This window comes from Balaenoptera acutorostrata, chromosome 12 (assembly GCF_949987535.1).
Source record: "Balaenoptera acutorostrata chromosome 12, mBalAcu1.1, whole genome shotgun sequence".
Taxonomy (NCBI): domain Eukaryota; kingdom Metazoa; phylum Chordata; class Mammalia; order Artiodactyla; family Balaenopteridae; genus Balaenoptera; species Balaenoptera acutorostrata.
This window is the reverse complement of record NC_080075.1, coordinates 74,347,877-74,371,207: the sequence shown is the minus strand read 5'-3', so window position 1 is coordinate 74,371,207 and position 23,331 is coordinate 74,347,877. Positions and strand designations below refer to the sequence as shown.

Genomic DNA, 23,331 nt, shown 5'->3' with positions numbered 1-23,331 from the left:
AGCATACTTTCATGTGCTTATTGGCCATCTATATATCTTCTTTGGAGGAGTCATTATGGTTTTGATTTGCATATTCACTACTGGGTCTGACTCTTGTACCTCCTTTAAGAATATGGAAGCCAATCAACACAAAATAGGAAAATGGATGACTAGGTGACATTTCCCTTTTATTGATTAACCAGAGTGGAAGCTCTTAATGAAGGTTCTGGTATAGTTACGCTTCACTCCAGGTATTCTTGGTTCTTCCCAAAACATGATCTACGATGAAGCAGAAACCTTGTCTCCTGTCTAGAGTTTAAAGATGCAATAAGTAATTCTTTTTATGTGAAATTTCCTAAATAAACAGGGGCAAAATAGCATAGCAAATCTGGGTGGGAGCCTTTTTATCAAATTACCAAGCAATTTCCTTCTTTAAAAGGAAGAAAACTGATCTTTCTTCCTCCAGAGAAGAGTGGGCCAGCAGTCAACTGAGCAAGTTCTCTATATATTCTATTCAGAGTCTTGTGAGAGCCTGAGTTGAACCTCAGAAAAATGGCTTGCCTCAGAGTAAAACTGCTACGAATAATAGGTTTACAATTCCTGAAGACTAGAGTTAAAACTAATGGCTCCTTATGAGAGTGGGACCAGGGAAAATTATGGATGAGGAAATGAGCTCTGAAAGGAATTTGTTTCATATAATGACAAAAACCCAAAAACCCTACAGTATTTCACTGGAAATTTCTAAAGAATCCTTTTAGTTTTGAGTGTCTGACTGCAATGCTGAAGCATCTTTCAAAGAGGAAGTTAACATAGGAATCAAGAATTATTATCAATAGTGATTCCTAACCAGGAAAGACTCTTCGGCACCAAGAAGCATTGTTACTCAAATATAAAGAAGTAGGGGCGGAAGAAGATTCAAACCCTTAGTCAGCAGTCCCACCTGGAGCAGCCTGCACCCTAGCTCCTTCACCTGGACGTAACAACAGGGAGCCCCCAGTGGACAGCTGAATGATGGCTAATTTCACCCAGACAAATGTCAAACACAGTTGAGTGTACACTAAATAACAGAGAAATGTAGGATTTTATTTATTGACTATCTTAGACACCACAGTACTCCTTTAAAAAAACAAACAAACAAAAAAAGCCAGGTATCCCTTCCTAAAATGCCCCCAGGACGCTGAAGGGAAAAAGAAGGAACAGTTAGTTTATAAAGACATAGATTACTTTAGCCAGAAGATCCCTAAAGATGATTTCTTTCAAAAATTAAATAGTTCCTTCATTCATTTATCCAACAAATATTTCCTGAGCACTTAGTATGTGTTAGATACTATTCCAGAAACTAGGATGCATTAGTGAATAAAATACAGCCTCTACCCTCATGTACCTTACATTACATTGGGAGAGAATGATAAACAAATAAATAAATAAATATATATACATATGTAGGTGATATATATATATATGGCATCAGTAGTGATAAATTTGATGAAGAAATATAGGGTAATGACACAGAATAAACTGAGACAGAAGATTTTTTAAATGAGGTAGTTATGAAAGACTCAATGAACTTAGGAAGCAAACCAGGTGAAGGTCTGGGGGTTGGGAGGGTCGGGCTTGCTGGGCAGAAAGAAGGGCAAAGGCCCACAAGTGCTCCAGGTTGGTGTGTTCTGGTCAGTACTGATGGAGTGGCGCGAGCTATGAGGCAGGGATAGGTGATAAACTGGGAGGGCCCAGATCATGAAGGACCTTTTCATCATGCAGTGGAGTTTCCATTCCATTCCAAATGTGGTGTGAAGCCACTGTAGGATTCTGAACAGGGAAACATGGAATCAATTCCAAATACTCTGCCCTCAAGGAGGTGGAGCCTAACTCCCTGTTCCTTAAGCGTGGCCTGTCCATAGTGACCTCCTGCCAAAGAGGACAGTGTGGAAAGGGGACAAAAGAGTAACTTTATGTCGGAGAAACCTGAAAAAAGCTTCCTCAGCCAGGTGATCAAGGTCAACATCAACAGTGATAAGTTACGTTGATATTATTTATGTATGATGTGACGTGAGGAAAATAGCACTTATCTCTTCCTCCCCAAAACCCATAATCCCAGTCTAATCATGAGAAAAACAGACAAATCCCCATTAAGGGACATTCCTCAAAACTGTCAAGGTCATCAAAAACAAGGAAAGTCAGTAATAAGCTATAATGGAAAATAATCCTATATATCATATAGGATTATCATATATATTATCATATAGGATATAACTATATATATAGTTGAATCATTTTGCTGTACACCTGAAACTAACACAATATTGTAAATCAACTGTTTCAATAAATAAAAAACAAACAAAAAAACAAGGAAAGTCAGAGAAGCTGTCACAGACCAGAGGAGCCTAAGGAGATAACGACAATTAAATGTAATGTGGTATCTCGGATGGAACCCCAGAACAGACAAAAGACATTAGGTAAAAACTAACAAAATCTGAATAAAGCATGGACTTTAGTTAATAATAATGTGTTGATATTGGCTCATTAATTGCAACAAACATGCTATACTAAGGTAAAATGTTAATAATAGGGGAAACGGAACATGGGTTATAAGGCAACTCTCTGTACTAGCTTAATAATTTTTCTGTAAATCTAAAATTGTTCTATAATGAAGCTTATTAAAAACAAACAAACACTGCTTTGGCTACTAAGTGGAGGATTTACTGTAGTGGGATAAGAATGGAAGTAGGTGGACCACTTAAGAATCCAAGGGTTCGCTACTTAGTTGCATGTAAACTTGTTACTTTATTTTACTATATACCTTTATTTTCTTGTCTGTAAAATGGGAATATTTATGGAAAGAGATGTGAAGAGGATCCCTTCCTCTGTTACACTAGTATTCTCTTAGGTTTAGGTAATCTCACAGAGCTCCATCATCTTTAATGAGATAGAGACACATCTGAAAAATACAGGATAAGGAACAAGACCCCACTGAGCAAAACTGGGCAAATATGAAACCAAGGAAAGCCAACATAGTCAGCAAACTGTAATCTGCTGGTATGCATTTCTGGAGCCTCCTAAAAAGAGACTGGAAGTTTCCCATCTGGATGAACTTGGCAGGAGGAGTTCCACAGAGATGTGCCTGATATCAACCAGACTTTCACTGCATCCCAAGGGCAGCCTTCCCATCATCCCAACCTCGCTTAGACTAACTGGAGGGCTATGGATTATTAATACCTCTCTCTTGCTCTCAAAAACCCAGTAATGTTTTTTAGGAGAGTGGTTCCCAAGCTAGCTGTAAATCAAAAGACTGAAAGTTTTCTTTTTTTTTTTTTTAAACTAAAATCAATGGACCCTACTAAACCCAGAGGTTCTGATTCAGTAGGTCTAAGGCAAGGCCAAGAATCTACGTATATTTTAAGTGTTGTACGAAAGATTAGAATATGTAGCCAGGTTTGACAATGACTATTTTATAGGGGTTTTAAGTCATTAAATGTGCGCAAAACACCACATGAAAATACTCTTGATCTTTAATTCTAAGAAGCCGTAAGGACATTTCTGGAATGGTGCATGGGTGGAGCAGCTGACAGGATGATGAGGCTGTGAAGTCCGGGACTGGGCTATGTGAAAAAAAAATCTCAAAAATGTGTAAATGTTAGGTAGCATGACAATGGACAATGGTTTCCCTTTCCTTTCACCTTTCTTCCAAGTTTTCCATAATGAGTTTTTAATTTTTTCATAAAGAAAAAAAATTTTTTTAAATAAACAAAAACCACCTGACTACATCTAATGCAAGTGATGTTTGTGATGAAATTTAAGATTTGCTGTTATTACCATGATTTGCCACACACTGTATTTTTGTTGTTGTTGTTTTAAAATGGAATTTAGGCACTTCAGGAAAACAAATTAGCTCTCCTGGCTCATCTAAGCAACCTACAATTTCTCTATCTGAGGGTCAGCCTGAAGAGGTTCCAGTGGCCATGTCTGCCACCTGGGGAGACGTGAGGGTCTGATGCTGGAGCATTTCACAGGGTGTAATGCCGGCTGCTAAAATGATTTAATGGTCTTTCTTGTAGAAGGTTTTTGAAAAAAAAAAAAAATCAATACAAAGCCTATCTGGCAGGCTATAAATAAATTCTTTTGAGCACTACACCCACTTTATGCAAAGCACTTGTATCAGTGAGAGATTAGCAGATTAGAAGTCTTCTGTTTAATAGAAATCTAGTTAAGAAGAGTCCTTCCTGAGAGACCCAATATTTATAAGATAACTACACTTAGGAAAATAAACTGAAGATGAAAGGGGCCATATCAGTATTTAGTCTCAAGACCATTCTAACAACTATTTTCACATGAATTAGAGAACTGGCATCAGAAACTATCAGGTGTAAACAGATTTATCTTGTTTGCAGTAAAGGAGTACTAGGATCTCCTTTTCAGGGTCAAACGGCTTTGGAGCTTTTATTTACAAATTTTAAAAAGTACTATGTAAAGTCAACAAGACTATATAATGGTATTACGTATACTTAATTTTAAAAATCCACCACAATGTTATTCCATTTCAAAAAATTTAATGTTATTTATAAATTTTAATTTCTAAAATAACAAACATTTGTGACTGATTGAGGGCATGTGTAGGCTTTAACTAATTAATTAAATAAAACTAGTCTTTTTCCCAGACATTTTTTACCCCTATTCTGTTCCATTTCACTAACCTTTAGAGTTGGAATGTTAGAGTCAGATGTATGACTTAGTATTAGATTCTCAAGGAAAAGATTTTGAAGGCTAAACAAACCCAAAGGAATAAATTACATTTTGAGAGAGAAAGAAAGCAAAACTCTCTATTGGCAGCTTTCATAACTCTATTTCCCTGTGAGGAAGTAAACATAAATTAGTACACATTTCTAAAACTAACACTGTAGAATATTGTCCTGCGAGATCTTGGCCTGCCTGTCCTGTCTAATTTCACTCCAGAACAATACTGGACCCAATGGTTTGTGATTCTTATAACCTCTCTAAGAAATCTTCGCCTGCCCCAAGGTCATAAAGATATTTTTCTGTTTTCTTTTAATAGCTTTATGGTTTTAGCTTTTACATTTAAAGTTTATGATACATTTCAAATTGGTTTCTATGTATGGTGTGAGGTAGGGGTAGAGGTTCTTTCTTTTCATACAAACAGTTGTTCTTTCTTTTCATACAGATAAACAGTTGTTCCAGCAGCATTTGTTAAAAAGACTTTCCTTTCCCAATTGAATTGCTTTTGTGCCTTGTTGAAAGTCACTTGAACTTATATGTGTGCATCTATTTTATGGATGATTTGCCTATCCTTTTGCCAATACCATACTTTCCTGATTACTGTGGCTTTAGAGTAAGTCTTTTTTTTTTTTTTTTATAAGTTTATTTATTTATTTAGGCTGTGTTGGGTCTTCGTTTCTGTGCAAGGGCTTCCTCTAATTGCGGCAAGCGGGGGCCACTCTTCATCGCGGTGCGCGGGCCTCTCACTATTGCGGCCTCTCTTGTTGCAGAGCACAGGCTCCAGACGCGCAGGCTCAGTAGTTGTGGCTCACGGGCCTAGTTGCTCCGCGGCATGTGGGATCTTCCCAGACCAGGGCTCGAACCCGTGTCCCCTGCATTAGCAGGCAGATTCTCAATGACTGCGCCACCAGGGAAGCCCAGAGTAAGTCTTTTTTTAAAAAAATATTTATTTATTTGGTTGCACTGGGTCTTAGTTGTGGCACGTGGGATCTTTAGTTGTGGCATGTGGGATCTTTAGTTGTGGCATGTGGGCTCTTCTAGCGGGCTCTTAGTTACAGCATGTGGGATCTAGTTCCCTGACCAGGGATCAAACCCGGGCCCCCTGCATTGGGAGCGTGGAGTCTTAACTACTGGACCACCAGGGAAGTCCCTAGAGTAAGTCTTGATGTCAAGTAGGGTTGAATCCTCCAACTTTGCTCTTTTCCAAGACTGTTTTGGTTTTCTAAATATATTTGAAAATCAGTTGGCATTTTGATTGGTACTGAATTTATAGACCAATTTGGGAAAATATACCATTTTACTAATATTGAATCTTTTGAATATGGCTATACCTCTCCATTTATTAGGTTTTCTTTAATTTCTCTTAGCAATATTTTATAGTTTTCAGTCCTGAACATCTTTCATTAAATTTATCCATAAGTATTTGATGGTTTTTAATGTTATAGTAAATGTTATTTTTCCTAAATTTAATTCTTAATTGTTCACTGCTAGTAGATAGAAATACAATCAATTTTTAAATATTGACTTTGTATGCTGCAACACTGCTATAAAGTCATGTATCTGTTCTAGTAGTGTTCTTGTAGGACTTTCCTTAGGACTTCCTATATAGAATCAGGTCATCTGCAAATAATGACAGTTTCACATCTTCCTTTACAATATTTATGTCCCTTTTTTCTTGTCATGCTGCACTGACTGGGACCCCCAGGACAATTTTGAATAGAGGTGGTAGAAGTAGACATCTATGACTTGTTTGCAATATTAGGGGGAAATATTCCAAAATTTAACCTTTAAGTGTCATATAAGCTATAGGGTTTTTGTAGGTGTTCTTTACCAGGTTAAAGGAGTTTCTTCTACTCCTATAGTATTGAGAAGTTTTATCAAAAATGGGCATTGTATTTTGACAAACTTTTTCTGCATCTATTGAAATATTATAATTTTCTTCTTTAAATTGCTAATATGGTGAATTACATAGGCTGTTTTCATGTGTTAAATAAATTTGCATTCCTAGGATAAACCTCACTTGATCATGGAGTATTATCCTTTTTACATATTGCTGGATTCAATTTGCTAATATTTTGTTAAGGATTTTTGCATCTGTGTTCATGATAGAACTTGGCCATCAACTTTCTTCTCCTGTAATGCCCTTGTATTATTTTGGTATCAGGTTATAGTGGCCTGATAAAATGACTTCTTTATCTATTTTCTGAAAGTTTGTGCCAGATTATTATTTCTTCCTTAAACATATGATAGTATTCAACAATTAAGCCATCTGAGCTTAGAATTTTTATTCATTTATTTATTTATTCATTTATGGCTGCGTTGGGTCTTCGTTGCTGCACACGGGCTTTCTCTACTTGCGGCGAGCGGGGGCTACTCTTCATTGCAGTGCACAGGCTTCTCATCGCAGAGGCTTCTCTTGTTGCAGAGCACGGGCTCTAGGCGTGCAAGCTTCAGTAGTTGTGGCACGTGGGCTCAGTATTTGTGGCTTGCAGGCTTTAGAGCGCAGGCTCAGTAGCTGTGGCACACGGGCTTAGTTGCTCCACGGCATGTGGGATCTTCCCGGACCAGGGCGCAAACCCGTGTCCCCTTCATTGGCAGGCGAATTCTTAACCACTGTGCCACCAGGGAAGTCCCTGAGCTTAGAGTTTTTGAAGTTAATTATTAATTCAATTTCTTTAACAGATTTAGGACTATTTAGATTTTCTATTTATTCTTATGTCAGTTTTGTTAAATTGTATCTTTCAAGAAATTTGTCTATGTCAGCTAGGTTGTCAAACTTACTGGCAAAAAGTTGTTCATAATATTCTTATCATCCTTATAATGTTTATAGACTCTGTAGTATGTCCCTTATTTCATTCCTGATATTGGTTATTTGCATTTTTTTCTTCCTTCTTTTTTTTTTAACTGAAGTATAGTTGATTTATAATATTGTGTTAGTTTCAGGTATACAGTATAGTGATTCAGGGTTTTTGCAGATTATATTCCATTATAGGTTATTACGAGATAATAGGTATAATTCCTTATGCTACATAGTAAATCTTTGTTGCTTATCTATTTTATGTATAGTAGTTTGTATCTGTTAATCCCATATCCCTAATTTGTCCCTCCCTGCCTCCTTCTCCCCTTTAGTAACCACAAGTTTGATTTCTATGTCTGTGAGACTGTTTCTGTTTTTGTATATACATTGATTTGTATTATTTTTTAGATTCCACATATAAATGATATTGTATAGAATTTGTCTTTCTCTGTCTGACTTATTTCACTAAGCATAATATTCTCTAGGTCCACCCATGTTGCTGCAAATGGCAATATATTTTTATTTATTTATCTATTTATTTACTTATTTATTTATGGCTGCATGGGGTCTTTTTTGCTGTGCGCGGGCTTTTCTTTCTCTAGTTGTGGCGAGCAGGGGCTACTCTTCGTTGTGGTGTGTACGTTTCTCATTGCGGCGGCTTCTCTTGTTGTGGAGCACAGGCTCTAGGCGCACGGGTTTCAGTAGTTGTGGCACATGGGCTCAGTAGCTGTGATGCGTGGGCTTAGTTGCTCCACGGCATGTGGAATCTTCCTGGACCATGGATCGAACCTGTGTCCCCTGCATTGGCAGGCGGATTCTTAACCATTGTGCTACCAGGGAAGTCGCACAAATGGCAATATTTTATTCTTTTGTATGGCTGAGTAATATTCCAGTGTGTGTGTGTGTGTGTGTGTGTGTGTGTGTGTGTGTGTGTGTGTGCGTGCGCGCACATCTCTCACATCTTCTTAATCCTATAATCTGTTGATGGGTACTCGGGTTGCTTCCATGGCTTGCTTATTGTAAATAGTGCTGCTATGAACACTGGGGTGCATGTATCTTTTCGAATTAGTGTTTTCATTTTTTCCAGATATACACCCACGAGTGGAATTGCCGATCGCATAGTAGTTCTATCTTTAGTTTTTCAAGGAACCTCCATACTGTTTCCTATAGTGGCTGGACCAATTTACATTCCCACCAACAGTGTACAAGGGTTCCCTTTTCTCCACATCCTCTTTCCTTTCTTCTTGATCAGAATTTCTAGAGGCTTATTAATCTTACCAATCTTTTTAAAGAACCAAATTCTGGTTCTTTGATTTTCTTTTATTGATTCACTTTTAAAAGAAGATACTGTAGATAAAATTAAAGGCCACTGCAATCCCTTCCCTAAACCAATTCCCCTCCTCCTGTCTCTGAGATATCTGCTCTCCTGAGTTTCATGTTTACCATTCCCATTCCACTTGTATATTAAAGTAATGCAGGCTTCCCTGGTGGTGCAGTGGTTAAGAATCCACCTGCCAATGCAGGGGACATGGGTTCGAGCCCTGGTCCGGGAAGATCCCACACGCCGTGGAGCAACTAAGCCCGTGTGCCACAACTACTGAGCCCGCATGCCACAACTACTGAAGCCTGCGTGCCTAGAGCCTGTGCTCCACAACAAGAGAAGCCACCGCAATGAGAAGCCTACGCACCACAACGAAAAGTAGCCCCTGCTCGCCACAACTAGAGAAAGCCTACACGCAGCAATGAAGACCCAATGCAGCCAATAAATAAATAAATAAATAAATAAATAAATCTATTTAAATAAATAAATAAATAAAGTAATGCAAATTTCTGCTACTCTACTGGAATCCTCTATTTACTCACCATGTTTCCTGCCTCTGCAGCCAGCCGGGCAGCATAGCGAGCTATAAGCCGGTGTTCCTCATCCAGTCGGCTAGGACTGTCCAGGACACTGCCAAGGAGATAAAAATTCAACAGGTATGTATTAAACATCCCCTACTCTTGCTTCTCTCTCAGAAAGAACAGATGGGAGAAACACTTGTGAAAAAGAATGGTAACAAAAGAAATGGAGACCTGAATCATAGATACTAATGGTCTTCTGAGACAAAGAGGATTTAGAGAAATGACAAGGCCACGCATAACATTTCTCTTCGGCAGTATATCCCTGTTGGCTCTCACACCTTCAGAGGAGACACTTCTTTTTGAATGCAAGGGCTGAGAAAAGACAGGGCATCTATAAAGCCTGAGGGAGTGATTTCCTATCAACTGTTTTAAGAAAACCTCATGACTTTTAGATATAGGTCTTGAATTCAAAAAGCCCGAAAGAAAACTAAAGCATCATGAAAAACAGAGGGCTGAGGAAAAGTACCCTTAACACTGGCTGAGCAAAACTGAGGAACCTAAGCTAGGGCAGGCTTACAATATGGTAAAGTTGGGGAAGATGCCGTCAAACGTTCCCCTTCAATGCCTCTTTCTCTTCTTTTACCATGCTTGTTCTACAACTGCAGTCCCATTTTAGAGTGAATTAATTTAGTCCATTACTCTTAACAAGAGTTCCAGCATTCTAAAAATTTAGAGATCCAGTAAGGTGGGACATCAGAAAGTGCCGCACCTGAATAAAAGAAGCCTCCTTGAGCAGGAGGCTAGTTCTGTGTATATGTGCTGCTCACATGGAACTTCTTGCTGATTATGATTGACATCTTTAATTTAGCATGTGATGTCAACTGCTATTTATTCATATCAGGGCACTCCTAGATTAATCGGGACTGTGGCTATGTAATTCTTCTTTGTTTAAGTCTGACAGATGTTTTAAGACAACAATAATAATGATGACTAAGTGATGAGAGATGGCTGCTGTTGTGGCTTGCTTCTACTTTGGCTCTAGGTTCTTGGAGTTCCACAAACCCCTGACTGGAATTTAACAGTATGACAAAATATGAAATATGAAAAAAAGACATGAGTTCAATATTCATCAAATCTTGTTATAATTACTGAGGGGAATCTGGGAAGGATGGAGTTAAATCAATAGAAACCTGTCTGGACTTTTCATGTATGAAATCAACTGTATTTTTCCTAGATTTTTTTTTTTTTTTAACCATCCTATATTTCTATCTCCGTGGCTAACTCTTTAAGCTTAACTTGGTCTTTCCTCTAGGATGGATTAAAAAATGTGCTGCCACTGTCACTGCCTTCTGGCAATGACACTTCTCAACACTATATAATTTTAGGTGTGCAAACGTCAGTCTCTAGCATATATAACCACTTTCTCAAAAGATGATCTTGTAATAAGAACATGCTACCATCAGTTGACTTTAATACTTTAGGGTCAAGACCCCAAGGTCAGGGCTGAACTATAATACTTGTGCCTTAAAGATGTTTGTCTGAAAGAAAAGGACTATCTTTATCTTGTAAATAACAACAAAATGAACATTTAACAACACAAGTGGATACTATTATGGAGGGAACGGCAGCTTAAGAAGTGGGACTTGAAGTGGCTGACCTCTGTTTTTTGGCAAGGGACACAATAGGCTTCTCTGTGCAAAAGAGCTCCTCCTTCTCCATCACATTCCATCTCCCTAGGAAGGTCAATTTTATCTGTCATTCAAACCCGAGTGTGGATGACATGATTGCTTTAACTGGCTATCCTTTCAAGCCAGAAACTAGAACTTTATGTTGATGAGAGGTTTTAAGGTCAGTGAAAACTATGAGGGAAATTAGAAAGGTTCCTTATTCTTTTGCTTGAGATGATTTTCAATCTCAGAATTAGTTAGCCAGGAAATTTCTGACTTCTTTGAGGAAGTATGAAGCTCAGTTCCTTAGACTATAAATCAAGAAGAGATGCAGTACTCACCCAATCCTCATGTTCTTCCAAGGCTCCTGGCCACCAATTCTTGCTCAGGGAGCCTAATCCCTAAGCCATAAGACTTGAGGATCTCAGTTAAACTTAGCATAAATCTTCCTGGGCTATCAGGTAGTAGTGTCTGTCTAAAATTCTGCTGCTATATTCACCATGGAAATTTTTAATAACTTGGACAATTGCCCTTACTGATAATAAATAAGCTGTCCTGCCAGGGTTAAGAAAACTCTCTTCCTAGAGACCAAGGGGCTGGGATAGAGTGCTCAGAAATCATCTGCTGGATGAGGAGACACTCTATGATACAATGCACAATTACCAGGCATCCCTCCTACAGAATAAGCCTATTAAACATAGTTGGGAGGTAGGAGAAGCCAATAGTCTAAGGCTTTAGAGATAGATAAATGCCTAAAAGTAATAACGCCACTTGGTCATACTGGGAAAACTATGCGAAATGCTATGAAGTATAATACTTAAAACAGTCCTTTTCAAGGATATATATTTTATTTTATTATTATTATTTTTTAATTAATTAATTTATTTTTGGCTGTGTTGGGTCTTCGTTGCTGCGTGCAGGGTTTCTATAGTTGCGGCGAGTGAGGGCTACTCTTCATTGCGGTGTGCGGGCTTCTCACTGCGGTGGCCTCTCTTGTTGCAGAGCACGGGCTCTAGGCGCACAGGCTTCAGTAGTTGTGCCTTGCGGGCTCTAGAGCACAGACTCAGTAGTTGTGGCACACGGGCTTAGTTGCTCTGCGGCATGTGGGATCTTCCCGGACCAGGGCTCAAACCCGTGTCCCCTGCACTGGCAGGTGGATTCTTAACCACTGCGCCACCAGGGAAGCCCCAAGGATATATATTTTAAAGTTGATTATTAATTTATTTTTCTGTTATCATGGCGAATAAGAGCTTCCCATGAAACCATAGCATGTTAAAGGTAAAACTAAGATCAAAATTTAAGGCTCCAGCCTCTCTCATGTGTTTAAGTTTATAAAAATTATAGTTTTCTCTCTAAGAATAAGAATCTCAGGTTGTTTGGCACAGAGACTCTGCTGCTATGTAAAGGGGATTATTTAAACTTTACCTGCCATTCTCCTTGCAGAATGGTGGCAGGTGTGGGCATGGACTGGGCAGGTGGCTTTGGGTCTGCCTGAATGTAATGGCACTTTGTTTGGTATTAACTCTTTTAAAGGGTTAACTTTGCTATAGTTAGTGGTTATAGTGGTTATCAAATGTTTTTCCACCATAATCCACTGAGGGATCAGTCATATTCCCATATTAACAGTAGTTTCCAGGGAAAGAGGTATGTGGGTCTATTATAATACATATAATTATTATAATACACAGAGGTATATATAGTTTGGTAAAAGTCTCTCAGGTGACAATAACCCAGTACCACTGTTGAAAATCACTGGTTTAAATAATCAACAATGATAGATTTTGGGGAACAGATGAAGATGCAACATGTAAAGATGTAACAAGGTGATGGTGTCAAAGCCCCCAGATAAGACAAAGTGTGTTGATCAATCCTAAACTTTGAATGTCGACAGAAAGATTTCATTATTTAGGCAAGAATGAACAGTAAGAGGTTGCATCAAATACCTCTGTGAATACACACCTTTGGGACCGCACATTTCTCTGAGGTTAATACACTCTTTAAGTGTAATCTGAAGGAAGGGAACTCCACTTTAAAGAAGAATTTCTGACTATATCTTTAGGTAAGTGCCTAGGTTTGGCAAGGCTCCTTCTCTATTAGAAGCCAATGTTTTAGCAATTATTTAAACTCCGCCAAACATAGCTGGTAGCTTCTCAAGAAAAACCCCACATGCAGAGCTTTTTCCAGCTGGCAACCCCAGGTTACAGAGCTCTCCCTCCCTTTGATTAGCCCTTGGCCACCCGCCTGCTGCTGCTCTACCACTGACCGTGCACAGTGCTGCAGACGGGCCACAAAGGAGGCTATCAGCGCATGCTCATCAGCCAAGGGACTGGGTATATCCTGGCTATACTGTAACCTAGGAACAACGGAGGCAAAGACAGCAAGCGGGACACAAACGCAAAGCAAGAAATGAACATGCATTAAAATGGGCAAACGTCAAAGAAAAATAGAAAAGAAAATCATGATGAGGAAAACAATAAAAAACCACAATGCATAATGGAATATGGTGTTAGACCATAGGGAATACATCACACAAATCCTTTAAACAAAGCAATCCCTTAGAAAACAGCTTTGGCGGACTGACACTACAGCCCTTGAGAAGGAGAAACCAAGGAGGAGCCACCAAAGAGCCTTGCCCACCAGTTCTGGGCTCTGCGATGGATGCACCTTTTAGGAAATGCCCTCTGGCAGGAAAACTGAGGGAGAGTGGTTCCATTTAATCACTAAGTGGCCCCTTAATGCTTCTATAGCTTTTGTCGGCATGTAAGAGTTTTCAGTGTTACCTCATAATACCAGTCAAACCTTTTTATTTCTATAAGGACGCTGCCTTTAGCATCATTCTATTTTCTCCCGTAAAACTGGTACTTAAACCAAACTTGTTAGGAGCGTATTTAATTGTAAGACAATGTTGCATATAATCTGAGTGAGGCTCTCTCTTATAGATATACGGAAGGTCCTTAAGCACATGATCTTTTTTTTTTTAACTTTCTACTATAGAAGTATTAAAATATGCGCAAAAATAGAAAGAGTAATCTAATGACTACCCTCCATGTACCCATCACCAAAGTTCAACAAAAATGAACACTGTCAACTTGTTTAATTTATTCTTCCTTCTCCCAACTTTTTGTGCAGGAGGGGGTGGCTAGAGTAATCCCAGACAATTTATTATTTCACCTGGGAATACTTGAGCCTATACATCTATCAGATACAGAAAGAATTTATACAACCTGAACACCATTATCACACCTAAAAAAAAAATCACAAAAATTCTTTAATATCATAGTCCATCTGAAAATTTCCTCAAATCTTAAAAAAAATATCCTTTTACAGTTAAAGTCAAGATCCAAACAAGGTCCACACTTTGCGTTTGGTTGATATGTTTCTTTTATGTTTGTGTTAGATTATATGTTTCTGTTTTTAATCTATAACAGTTCTTCCTTTTCCCTGTTTCTTCCATGTCATCTACTTGCGAATAAAACAGGTTACCTTGTAGCATATCCTACATTTTGGAGGCGTCATTTAATTCGTTTCTCTAGCCCCTGTGGGGTCAGATCTAGATGTTGACTAAAGTTTTTGCTTTTGTTTTGTTATTGAGAAGAGGCTAGAATCCATCATATGTAATATGATGTACTTATAAATCAAACAGGAGGCACATAATAGAATGGAATGTAAACACTGATCAGTGGATTCAGATTTTTTTTTTTTTTTTTTTTTAAGATTACATAGAGAATCTAGAGCAGCCCACAGGAGGTGAAGTGAATCTTTTTTTTTTTTTTTTTTAATTTATTTATGGTTGTGTTGGATCTTCGTTTCTGTACGAGGGCTTTCTCTAGTTGTGGCAAGCGGGGGCCACTCTTCATTGCGGTGCGCGGGCCTCTTCACTGTTGCGGCCTCTCTTGTTGCGGAGCACAGGCTCCAGACATGCAGGCTCAGTAATTGTGGCTCATGGGCACAGCTGCTCTGCGGCATGTGGGATCTTCCCAGACCAGGGCTCGAACCCGTGTCCCCTGCATTAGCAGGCAGACTCTCAACCACTACACCACCAGGGAAGCCCCCAGATATTATTGGTTACATCTCTCCATTACAAAATCCTCCATCAACTTTTCACCTAATAATTTTAGCATTTACTAATGGTTCTTGCCTAAATACATTATTTCATGAGGGGTGGCAAAATGTTGACTTTCCGATTTTATCATCTTTTGTGCATTTATTAATTTCTTCTATTTGTTTATTGTGAAATACTGCTCATTCAGAAAGGTAAACCAAATGGTTGATATTTCTTATTATTTAACAACAACAACAGAAAAACAAGTTAGTGCCTTAGGAGTTTTTTTTTTTTTTTGTATAATTATGAACTCATAGATTTTTATGTATCTGATGTGCTTCAGTCCATTGCAATCATCTTTTTGGTGTTCAAACTGTCCTAACTTTGGCCAGTGGGAACTCCTGGAAGCAGGCTCTGGTGTTCTTCTGACATATCCATTAAAGCTTATCAGCTTCTTTGTACAATAAGATGCCCCAATCTCATCTTGTATATGCTGCTCCACACTTGGAATCAACCATTCTTCCAAGGATCCCAGGTTCCCTTTACTGAGAAAGAGCACTCAGAGGCCACAATCAGGGTACTAGAGTGCTTATTGTTCTTGGGTTGTCACTGCTTCTAGGTCTTTTCAGTGGAGAAAGCTAGGAAATTTTTATATTTTAGAGAGAATAAAACTAAGTTCGCTCACCACTTTCAGATGCCATTCCATTTTCTAGCTTGCATTATTTTTATTGAGAACTCATTGGAAAATTTTATCCTTGTTCCCCTGTATGTAACATGTCTTTTTTTCTCTAGCGGCTTTTAGTATTTTCTCTTTATCATTGTGATTTTTTTGTGATTTGATTGTGATGTGTCTTGGTATGTTTTTCTCTGTGTTTATCCTGCTTATTTATAGCGTGTTGAGCATCTTGTATCTGCGGGTTTATAGTTTTCATCAAATATGTAAAAATTTATTTGGAAATTTGGAAAAAATTATTTCCTTGAATAATTCTTCTCTTCCCCCTCTGTTAGACATTGTCCCAGAGGTCACTGAGGCTCTGTTTGTTTTTCAACCATTTTTCTCTCTGTGCTTCATTTTGGATAGTTTGTATTGCTATGTCTTTAAGTTCAGTGAACTTTTATTCTGCAATTTCTAATCTGTTCAGTCTATCCATTGAATTTTTCATTTCAGGTATAATCCTTTTCAACTCTATAAGTTCTCTTTTTTTAATTTTAAAAGTTTTGATGGAAGTAGACTATATGTGCAGAAAGTTCCAATAACATTCAAACTTGGTTCTTTTTTATTTCTCACATTTTCTCCACATTACGTTGATATTTTCTTTTATATTTTTGATATTTATCATGGCTGCTTTAAAGTCCGTGTCTGCTAGTTGTATCACGTCTGTTATTTCTGGCTCTGTTTATATTGACTAATTCTCTCCTGGTTACAGGTCATACTTTCCTGCTTCTTCCGATGTCTTCTAATTTTTCACTGGATGGTGCAAATTCTGAGTATTATGTTGCTGAATGTCTGGATTTTGTTGTCTTCCTCTAAAGAATCTGGCAGTAACTTAATTTCCTTGTGAACAGCTTGATCCTTGTGAGGCCTGTGTTTAAGCTTCATTAGTGCAGATCTAGAGTAACCTTTATTTAGGGCCAATTTCACCCTGCTCCTAAGATGTGGTCTTTCTGGGGTCTTTACTGAATGCCTCAAGTGTTCAGTGATACCTCTCTACTCTGGTTGGTTGGAACTCAAACAACTATGTGAGCTCAGGTAGTTGTTCCACTTTCAAATCTCCAGGAGTTGTTCTTTCCCAGGTAGTTGTTCTTTGTTGGTCTTGTGAAATCTCATTCTATGCAAATACAGCTTAGTTTTCAGCCAAAGACTCAAGAGATCTGTCTTCAGATTTATTGAGCTCTTCCTCTGCACACTTCCTCCTCTCTGGTGTTTTGCTCAGCAAATTCCAGCCTCCTCAAACTCCAATCTCTACCTTCTTACTCTCAGCAAGACTGCCTTGCTCTGCTTGTATTCTGCACTATAGTTTGGCAAATGTGTTCTAGCAGAAAACCTGGGCAATCATAGGGCTCTCTCATTTGTTTCCCTTCTCTCAGGCATCACTCCCATGCTACTTACTAATTCCTGAAAACAGTTGTTTCTTATATTCAGACCAGTTTTCTAGTAGTTTATAGTGGGAGAGCTACTCTGATACCAGTTAGTTCACCATGACCAGGGTGGAAGTTCTCTCTGTAGTAACTTATTTTTATCATACTTTTGTAAAGTATCAGTCCACTTCAAACTAGAAATTGAAACAAAACAAAACTGCGTCTTCATGGCAGATAGACTGAGAAGTAGGCTATATAACCCTGCATACCATTACAAAGGCTTTAGCTTTTACTGTGATATTAGAAGTTACTGGAAGGTTTTGAGCAGAAGTGAGGTATGATATATTTTAATAGGATTGTTTGCTCTAGGAAAGATAAAGTGCCAGAGAGCAAGGGAAGAAGCAGGCAATTTGAAGGCTACTGGACATTCCAGATGAAAGACAAGAGTTGCTAGGAAATAGGAGTAGCAGTAGAAGTGATAATAAATAGCAAGATCTTGGATAGATTTTGACAGTGTTTTTGGATAGATTTGATCTAATAATCTGACAGTTTAGATGGGAGAAGAATCAAGGGTTCTGACCAAGCAACTAGGAGAATGGGATTGCCATTCACTGAGATGGGGAAGACTACAGAAGAAGTACATTTGGTGGGAGAAGATACAGAACTCAGTTTAAAATGTGCTAATTATGAAATATGTATTAAATATCCAAAGAAGATACTGATTAGGAGGAAGATATGTGAGGGAAAAGGGAAAAGCTAGGGAAAAGGTCTGGGCCAGAAAAATAAGTTTGGGAGTTACCTGTATGCAGATGTTATTGAAAGCCATGAGTATGGATGAGATCACCTACAGTGAGTGAATACAGACAGAAAAGAGAAGTGGCCCTTCTGGTATGCTAACATTTACAGGTCAAAGAGGTATGGAAAAACCAGCAAAGGAGGCCGAGAAGGAATAGGAGGAAAACCAGAATACAGTATCTGGAGGCAAGTGCAGAAAGTGTTTCAAGTAGAAGGGAGTGACCATCTACATCAAATGCCTCTGATAGGTCAAGCCAGATAAGTCCTGAGAATTCACCATTGGATTTAGCATGTGGAAGTCACTGGTCTCCTTGACAGGAGTGGTTTTGGCAGAGTAATGGGCAGTGAAAATCTGACCAGGGTGTGTTCCAAAGGAAATGGCAGAAGAGAAACTGGAAACATTTACTACGGAAGCAACAGTCCATTAAACTCCATTTTAGTGTTATACGAAGACGGCTATTCAGAACTAGTGTTGTTTGCCAGATAATTAGGGATCGAAGCCAAAATGAGAAGCATTAACAATAGCTGCCTATGGTAAATAAGGAATTTACGTGTCCATGAATTTTCTGACAATTTTGTTTGGGGCATGGATGTTATATTATTCTACTCATATTCAAAACTGTACCTGTTTTCCCAGATTTACTTTTCGAATTTAAACTCTTTCTTTTTTTGATTATGCATATATGCATAAAATGTGTTGCAATGTGTACATGCAACACATATACAACCCCCAAGTTACAAATAGATTTTGCTTTAGAAATCTGCTTTTCTAAAGCAGAGTCAAAAGTTTGGAACCCCATAAAATAATAAAATAATAAAAATAATAATTGTTCTATTTCTAAGCTGTTAAACATCAATTCAATCCATAAAAGTAGGTGATTTTCATGCCTGAGTATACAACAGTTTGAATAGCACTTCTGATGGAAATGGGACATTTGAGTCAATGTTTGGAGCACCTACTAGGCATCAGCACCGTGCCAGGAGATGAGGACACCACAGCAAGCAAAACCCAGACGTGGTTGCTGCTCTCTTGATGCTAACAGTCAAGAAGAAAAGAGATGATCACAAAACAAGTAAAATTGCAAATGTAATGAGGGTTACAATGAGGACACTGTTCTCCTATGAGAGGACATAATAGTAGAATTCTACCCAATTAGGGAGGTCAGCAAAAGCAAGGATGAGTAGAGTGAACCAGACTTAAAAAGAGGAGTGACAATGAAATGAATACGTTTCTCCCTGGGTACCCTAAAGAGCGTTCTTTCCCTCACAAGGTATCGCCCAACTCTAAACCAATGGTAAAAATGAGCACAGTTGGGGCCAGAGGGTCCTGATGGGACTGGTAGGGTCAAAGGCAGCATTTCTTCTTCTTTTTTTTTTAATAGATTTATTTATTATTATTTTATTGTTGGCTGCGTTGGGTCTTCATTGCTGTGCGCGGGCTTTCTCTAGTTGCGGCGAGCGGGGGCTACTCTTTGTTGCAGTGCGCGGGCTTCGCATTGCGGTGGCTTCTCTTGTTGCAGAGCATGGGCTCTAGGTGCGCGGGCTTCAGTAGCTGTGGCTCGCGGGCTCAGTAGTTGTGGCTCACGGGCTTAGTTGCTCCATGGTATGTGGGATCTTCCCAGACCAGGGCTCGAACCCGTGTCCCCTGCATTGGCAGGCGGATTCTCAACCACTGTGCCACCAGGGAAGTCCCAAAGGCAGCATTTCTAAAAGTGTGTTTCCCCAGACTTCTTCCTTCAGAACTCTCAAGCTTTACTGAATCAAATTATCTGGGAACGAGGCCTGGGAATCTGCATTTGAAATGAGCTGCCAGTGCTCCAGGTGCACACTGCAGTGTGAGAACTGCCCTCCAAGATGATGGGGGCTTTGGAGCCTAGGTGATAATCTCCAGTGGTAGCAAGAGAGGGCGCATTTGGCCAAGGTTAAGAGCACTCCTGTGGGGACGGGCAGCAAGGGGAAGGGATCTGAGGCGGGGGAGGTCGGAATGAAGGGTAAGCAGCGGTGGGACAAGGTCAGAGGCAGTACAAGCATGCGAGAGGCAGTGTGCAGCCCTGGTAGCGGAATTATTTACTAAGTAGGAGGCAGCAGAGCATAGCAACTGAGAGCACGGGCTTTGGAGTCAGGCAGTCTTGGGTTTAATCCAAACTCTGATACTTATTAGCTGTGTGAGCTTGAACATTAACCTCTCTATGTCTTAGTCCTCTCATCTGTAAAATAATAATAATATAAAATCTGCCTCATGAAATTTACTTTAGAGAGTGTTGGGAGGATTAAATAAGATAACATAGTAGTCATTATCAACAAAGTACCTGTGACCCATCAGATACTTTTATAGGTCTTCTTTTGTTTGTTCTCAGAACAATCTTCCATAAAAGGTATTGCTGTAATCCTCACAACTTTATATTCCAGCCCTGACCTCTCCCTGGAGCTCTAGAATCATGTATTTGATGCCTGTTCAACATCTCCCCTTGCGTGCCTAACAGGCATCTCAAACCCAACATGTTCAAAATAGAACTCTTGATTCTCCTTACCCTACTTCCTCACCTGCCACTCCCCCAGACTGGCCAGTTTAAATAAAAAGCATCCCCATTTACCCAGTCATCAAGCCGAAAGCTGAGTCGTTGTCTTAATTTCTCTCTTTTCCTCATGCTCCACATCTAATCTCTTAACAAGTCCTGCTGGCTCTACTTTCAAAATAGATCCCCAGGGACTTCCCTGGTGGCGCAGTGGTTGAGAATCTGCCTGCCAATGCAGGGTACACAGGTTCAAGCCCTGGTCCAGGAAGATCTCACATGCTGCGGAGCAACTAAGCCTGTGCACCACAACTACTGAGTCTGTGCTCTAGAGCCTGCGTGCCACAAGCACTGAAGCCCGTGTGCCTAGAGCCTATGCTCCGCAACAAGAGAAGCCGCCGCAGTGAGAAGCCCACGTACTGCAATGAATAGTAGCCCCTGCTCACCGCAACTATAGAAAGCCTGCCCACAGCAACGAAGACCCAACGCAGCCAAAAATAAATAAACAAACAAATAAATAAACAAAACAGATCCCCAAACCAGCCACTCTCACCACCTCCACTGCTGCCATAATTTCTCATCTGGAATTTCTCACCCAGTGCCACTTGGTCTACTCCAAGAGCCTCTTGACTGGTCTCTCTTCTTCCACTCTTGTCCTCTACAGTTGAGCCTCCACACTGTGGAGATTTTTTAGCAACAAATCAATTCGGAGGGGTGATGAAGATGTTCTAAAATCGGTTGTGGTAATGGCTGCACAACTCTGTGAATACACTAAAAACCACTAAATGGTACACTTTAAATGGATGAGCTGTATAATATATGACTAATACCTCAATAATCTGCGTAAAAAATAAATCAACGATTCTGAAACTGCTATACACGCTACTAGAACTGACTGAGTAAGTAAACAGATGGTGACTGATGGGAGTCAGGCTTCTCAGTGTTAAAGAGGGAAGTTACAGCTAACCAAGAGGGGACAGCTGGAGTGAGCCAGGTGCTACTGCATTAGAACCTGATAGTCCAGTATAACTCATGTCCTTTATTTCTCAGCCCTCAATGAAACAAGCAGGCAATATTATAAGATGCTACGTGCTTGAAATAACTGAAGAAGAAAATCCCTTTCCTAGCAGAAGAAGTGATAATAAGAGGCAAGCAGCAGCAAGATTTGGAGAAAAGGAATAGGTTTCTGGAGAAAGCCTGGTGAGTCCTTGCCCTCAGGGAGCTAAGAGTCTAGAAAGGCATGGAACAAATAGGTAGTTACAACAGTGTGATATGTAGAAGATGTTACAGATCACAGAAGACGAACACTTAATCTAGTTTTAGGATTCAGGGAAGGCTTCCTGGAGGGGTAGAAGCTAAGTTAAGAAGGCGGAATTAGATGACAAGGAGAGGGGAATAACAGGAAAAAGGATGGGAAGCACCAAGGCGGAAGCAGCATATGCAGAAACCTACTTGGGGAACTGTGAGTGATTAAGTAATTCTGAGTGTAGATGCCAAGTAGAAAGAGTGGAATAGGCACGGCTGGAGAGGCTAGCAAGGGTCAGCTCAGAAATGAAGAATGTGGGCTTTATCCTGCAGAACTGCACTGCCACTAGCCACATGTGGCTGTTTAAATTCAAATTAATTCAAATTAAATAAAACTTAAAATTCACTGTGTTGCCCCAGTCACATTTCAAGTGTTCAATACCCACATATGGCTAATGGCTACCATACCAGTTAGCACAAAACATATCCATGCTCTTGGACAGCATTGCAGAAAGGAAGAGCCCACTGGAGATTTTTATCCAGGAGAGTAACATACTCAGATCTGCATTTCAGAAAAATCCCTTTGGTTGCAAAGACAAGACTGGATTGGTGGGGAGTACACTGGAGGTTTCCTAATAAGATCCAGGAAAAGGTAAGACCTTTTACTATAGCACTGATTGTCTTAAATGTCTGCTTATTAAAAGAAGTTGAAATATTTTAATAGTTTGATATTAAAAGGAATAAAAAAACCATGTAGGTCTAAGCCAGATCAGCGCAGGAATTTGAGGATTGCTATAGGAATTTCCATCATGTGCGCAAGCTTGTGGAGCATCCCATCATTAGAAAGCAGCGCACTGCACCAAGTCAGCTGAGAGAGAGAGAGAGAGAGAGAGAGAGAGAGAGAGAGAGAGAGAGAGAGAGAGGCTGTGTGTGTGTGTGTGTGTGTGTGTAAGTTCTACTGGTCATTTGTTGGATCTCAGGACTGGTCTGCCCTTTGCTAGCATGAATCCAAGGTAGCTGGAAGGAAGTATCTGGAGGACAAGAACTCATGCTGTGGTCTGGTTCCCTGGTGTCCCACAGGCACCTCTAACTCAACATAACTCTGCTATCTGCCTCCCAAAATCTTCCTCCTGTGTTTTAACCAAAGGTACCTAACTCAAGCCAGAAAGAGCCCCCCAGCATCCAAAATCTACAGAGCCTGTCTTCACTCCCAGGATCCCTCAGGCATCTCAATCCAAGCATGACAACACTCAACTCACCATCTTTCTCTGCAAGCCTGTTCTTTCTTCCCCTCTGCTTTGCTGACAGTCCATAATAGATGTGATTCTTGCTCACATTTAGGACCTCAAGCCTCAGTCCAACGAGAGGAGGAAACTATTCAAATTAAGGTTTTGAAGTATGGAATTGGAAATAGGCTTTTAGTCCGTACTGACCTGAGTTAGAACTGCTGAAGGGTTTACCTTAAATGCTTGAATGGAAATGGAATTTAATCCCAACCCAGAAGCAGTTGAAAATTGGCAGGGTGCCCAGGCCATCAGACAAACTTTGGAAATCTGCCAACACTGAGACCCTGCAGTTCCATAAGATTATGTGTTAATTTTCAATTACTCTGCTTTTCTGTCTTTCAAAACAAAACAAAAA

At 39.6% G+C, this 23,331-nt stretch overlaps 1 protein-coding gene across 26 annotated transcripts in view; it reads right to left on the bottom strand.

Annotated features, from left to right (window-relative positions):
- Nucleotides 1-23,331, bottom strand: part of DTNB (dystrobrevin beta) — a 255,206-nt gene that overhangs the window by 45,132 nt on the left and 186,743 nt on the right. For 19 of the 26 annotated variants that reach the window (XR_009009899.1, XR_009009898.1, XR_009009901.1 and 16 more), the window contains 2 exons: nucleotides 13,280-13,369; nucleotides 9,371-9,458 (listed from right to left, as the gene is read on the bottom strand). Coding sequence is in view for 17 of the 26 variants with exons in the window: in XM_057558169.1 (XP_057414152.1) it covers nucleotides 9,371-9,458; nucleotides 13,280-13,369 (178 nt within the window). In the remaining 9 variants the exon portion in view is untranslated. Of the gene's footprint in view, nucleotides 1-9,370; nucleotides 9,459-13,279; nucleotides 13,370-18,892; nucleotides 18,969-23,331 lie in introns of those variants that run through there. The other 7 variants (XR_009009902.1, XR_009009905.1, XR_009009904.1 and 4 more) reach the window with 2 other exon arrangements.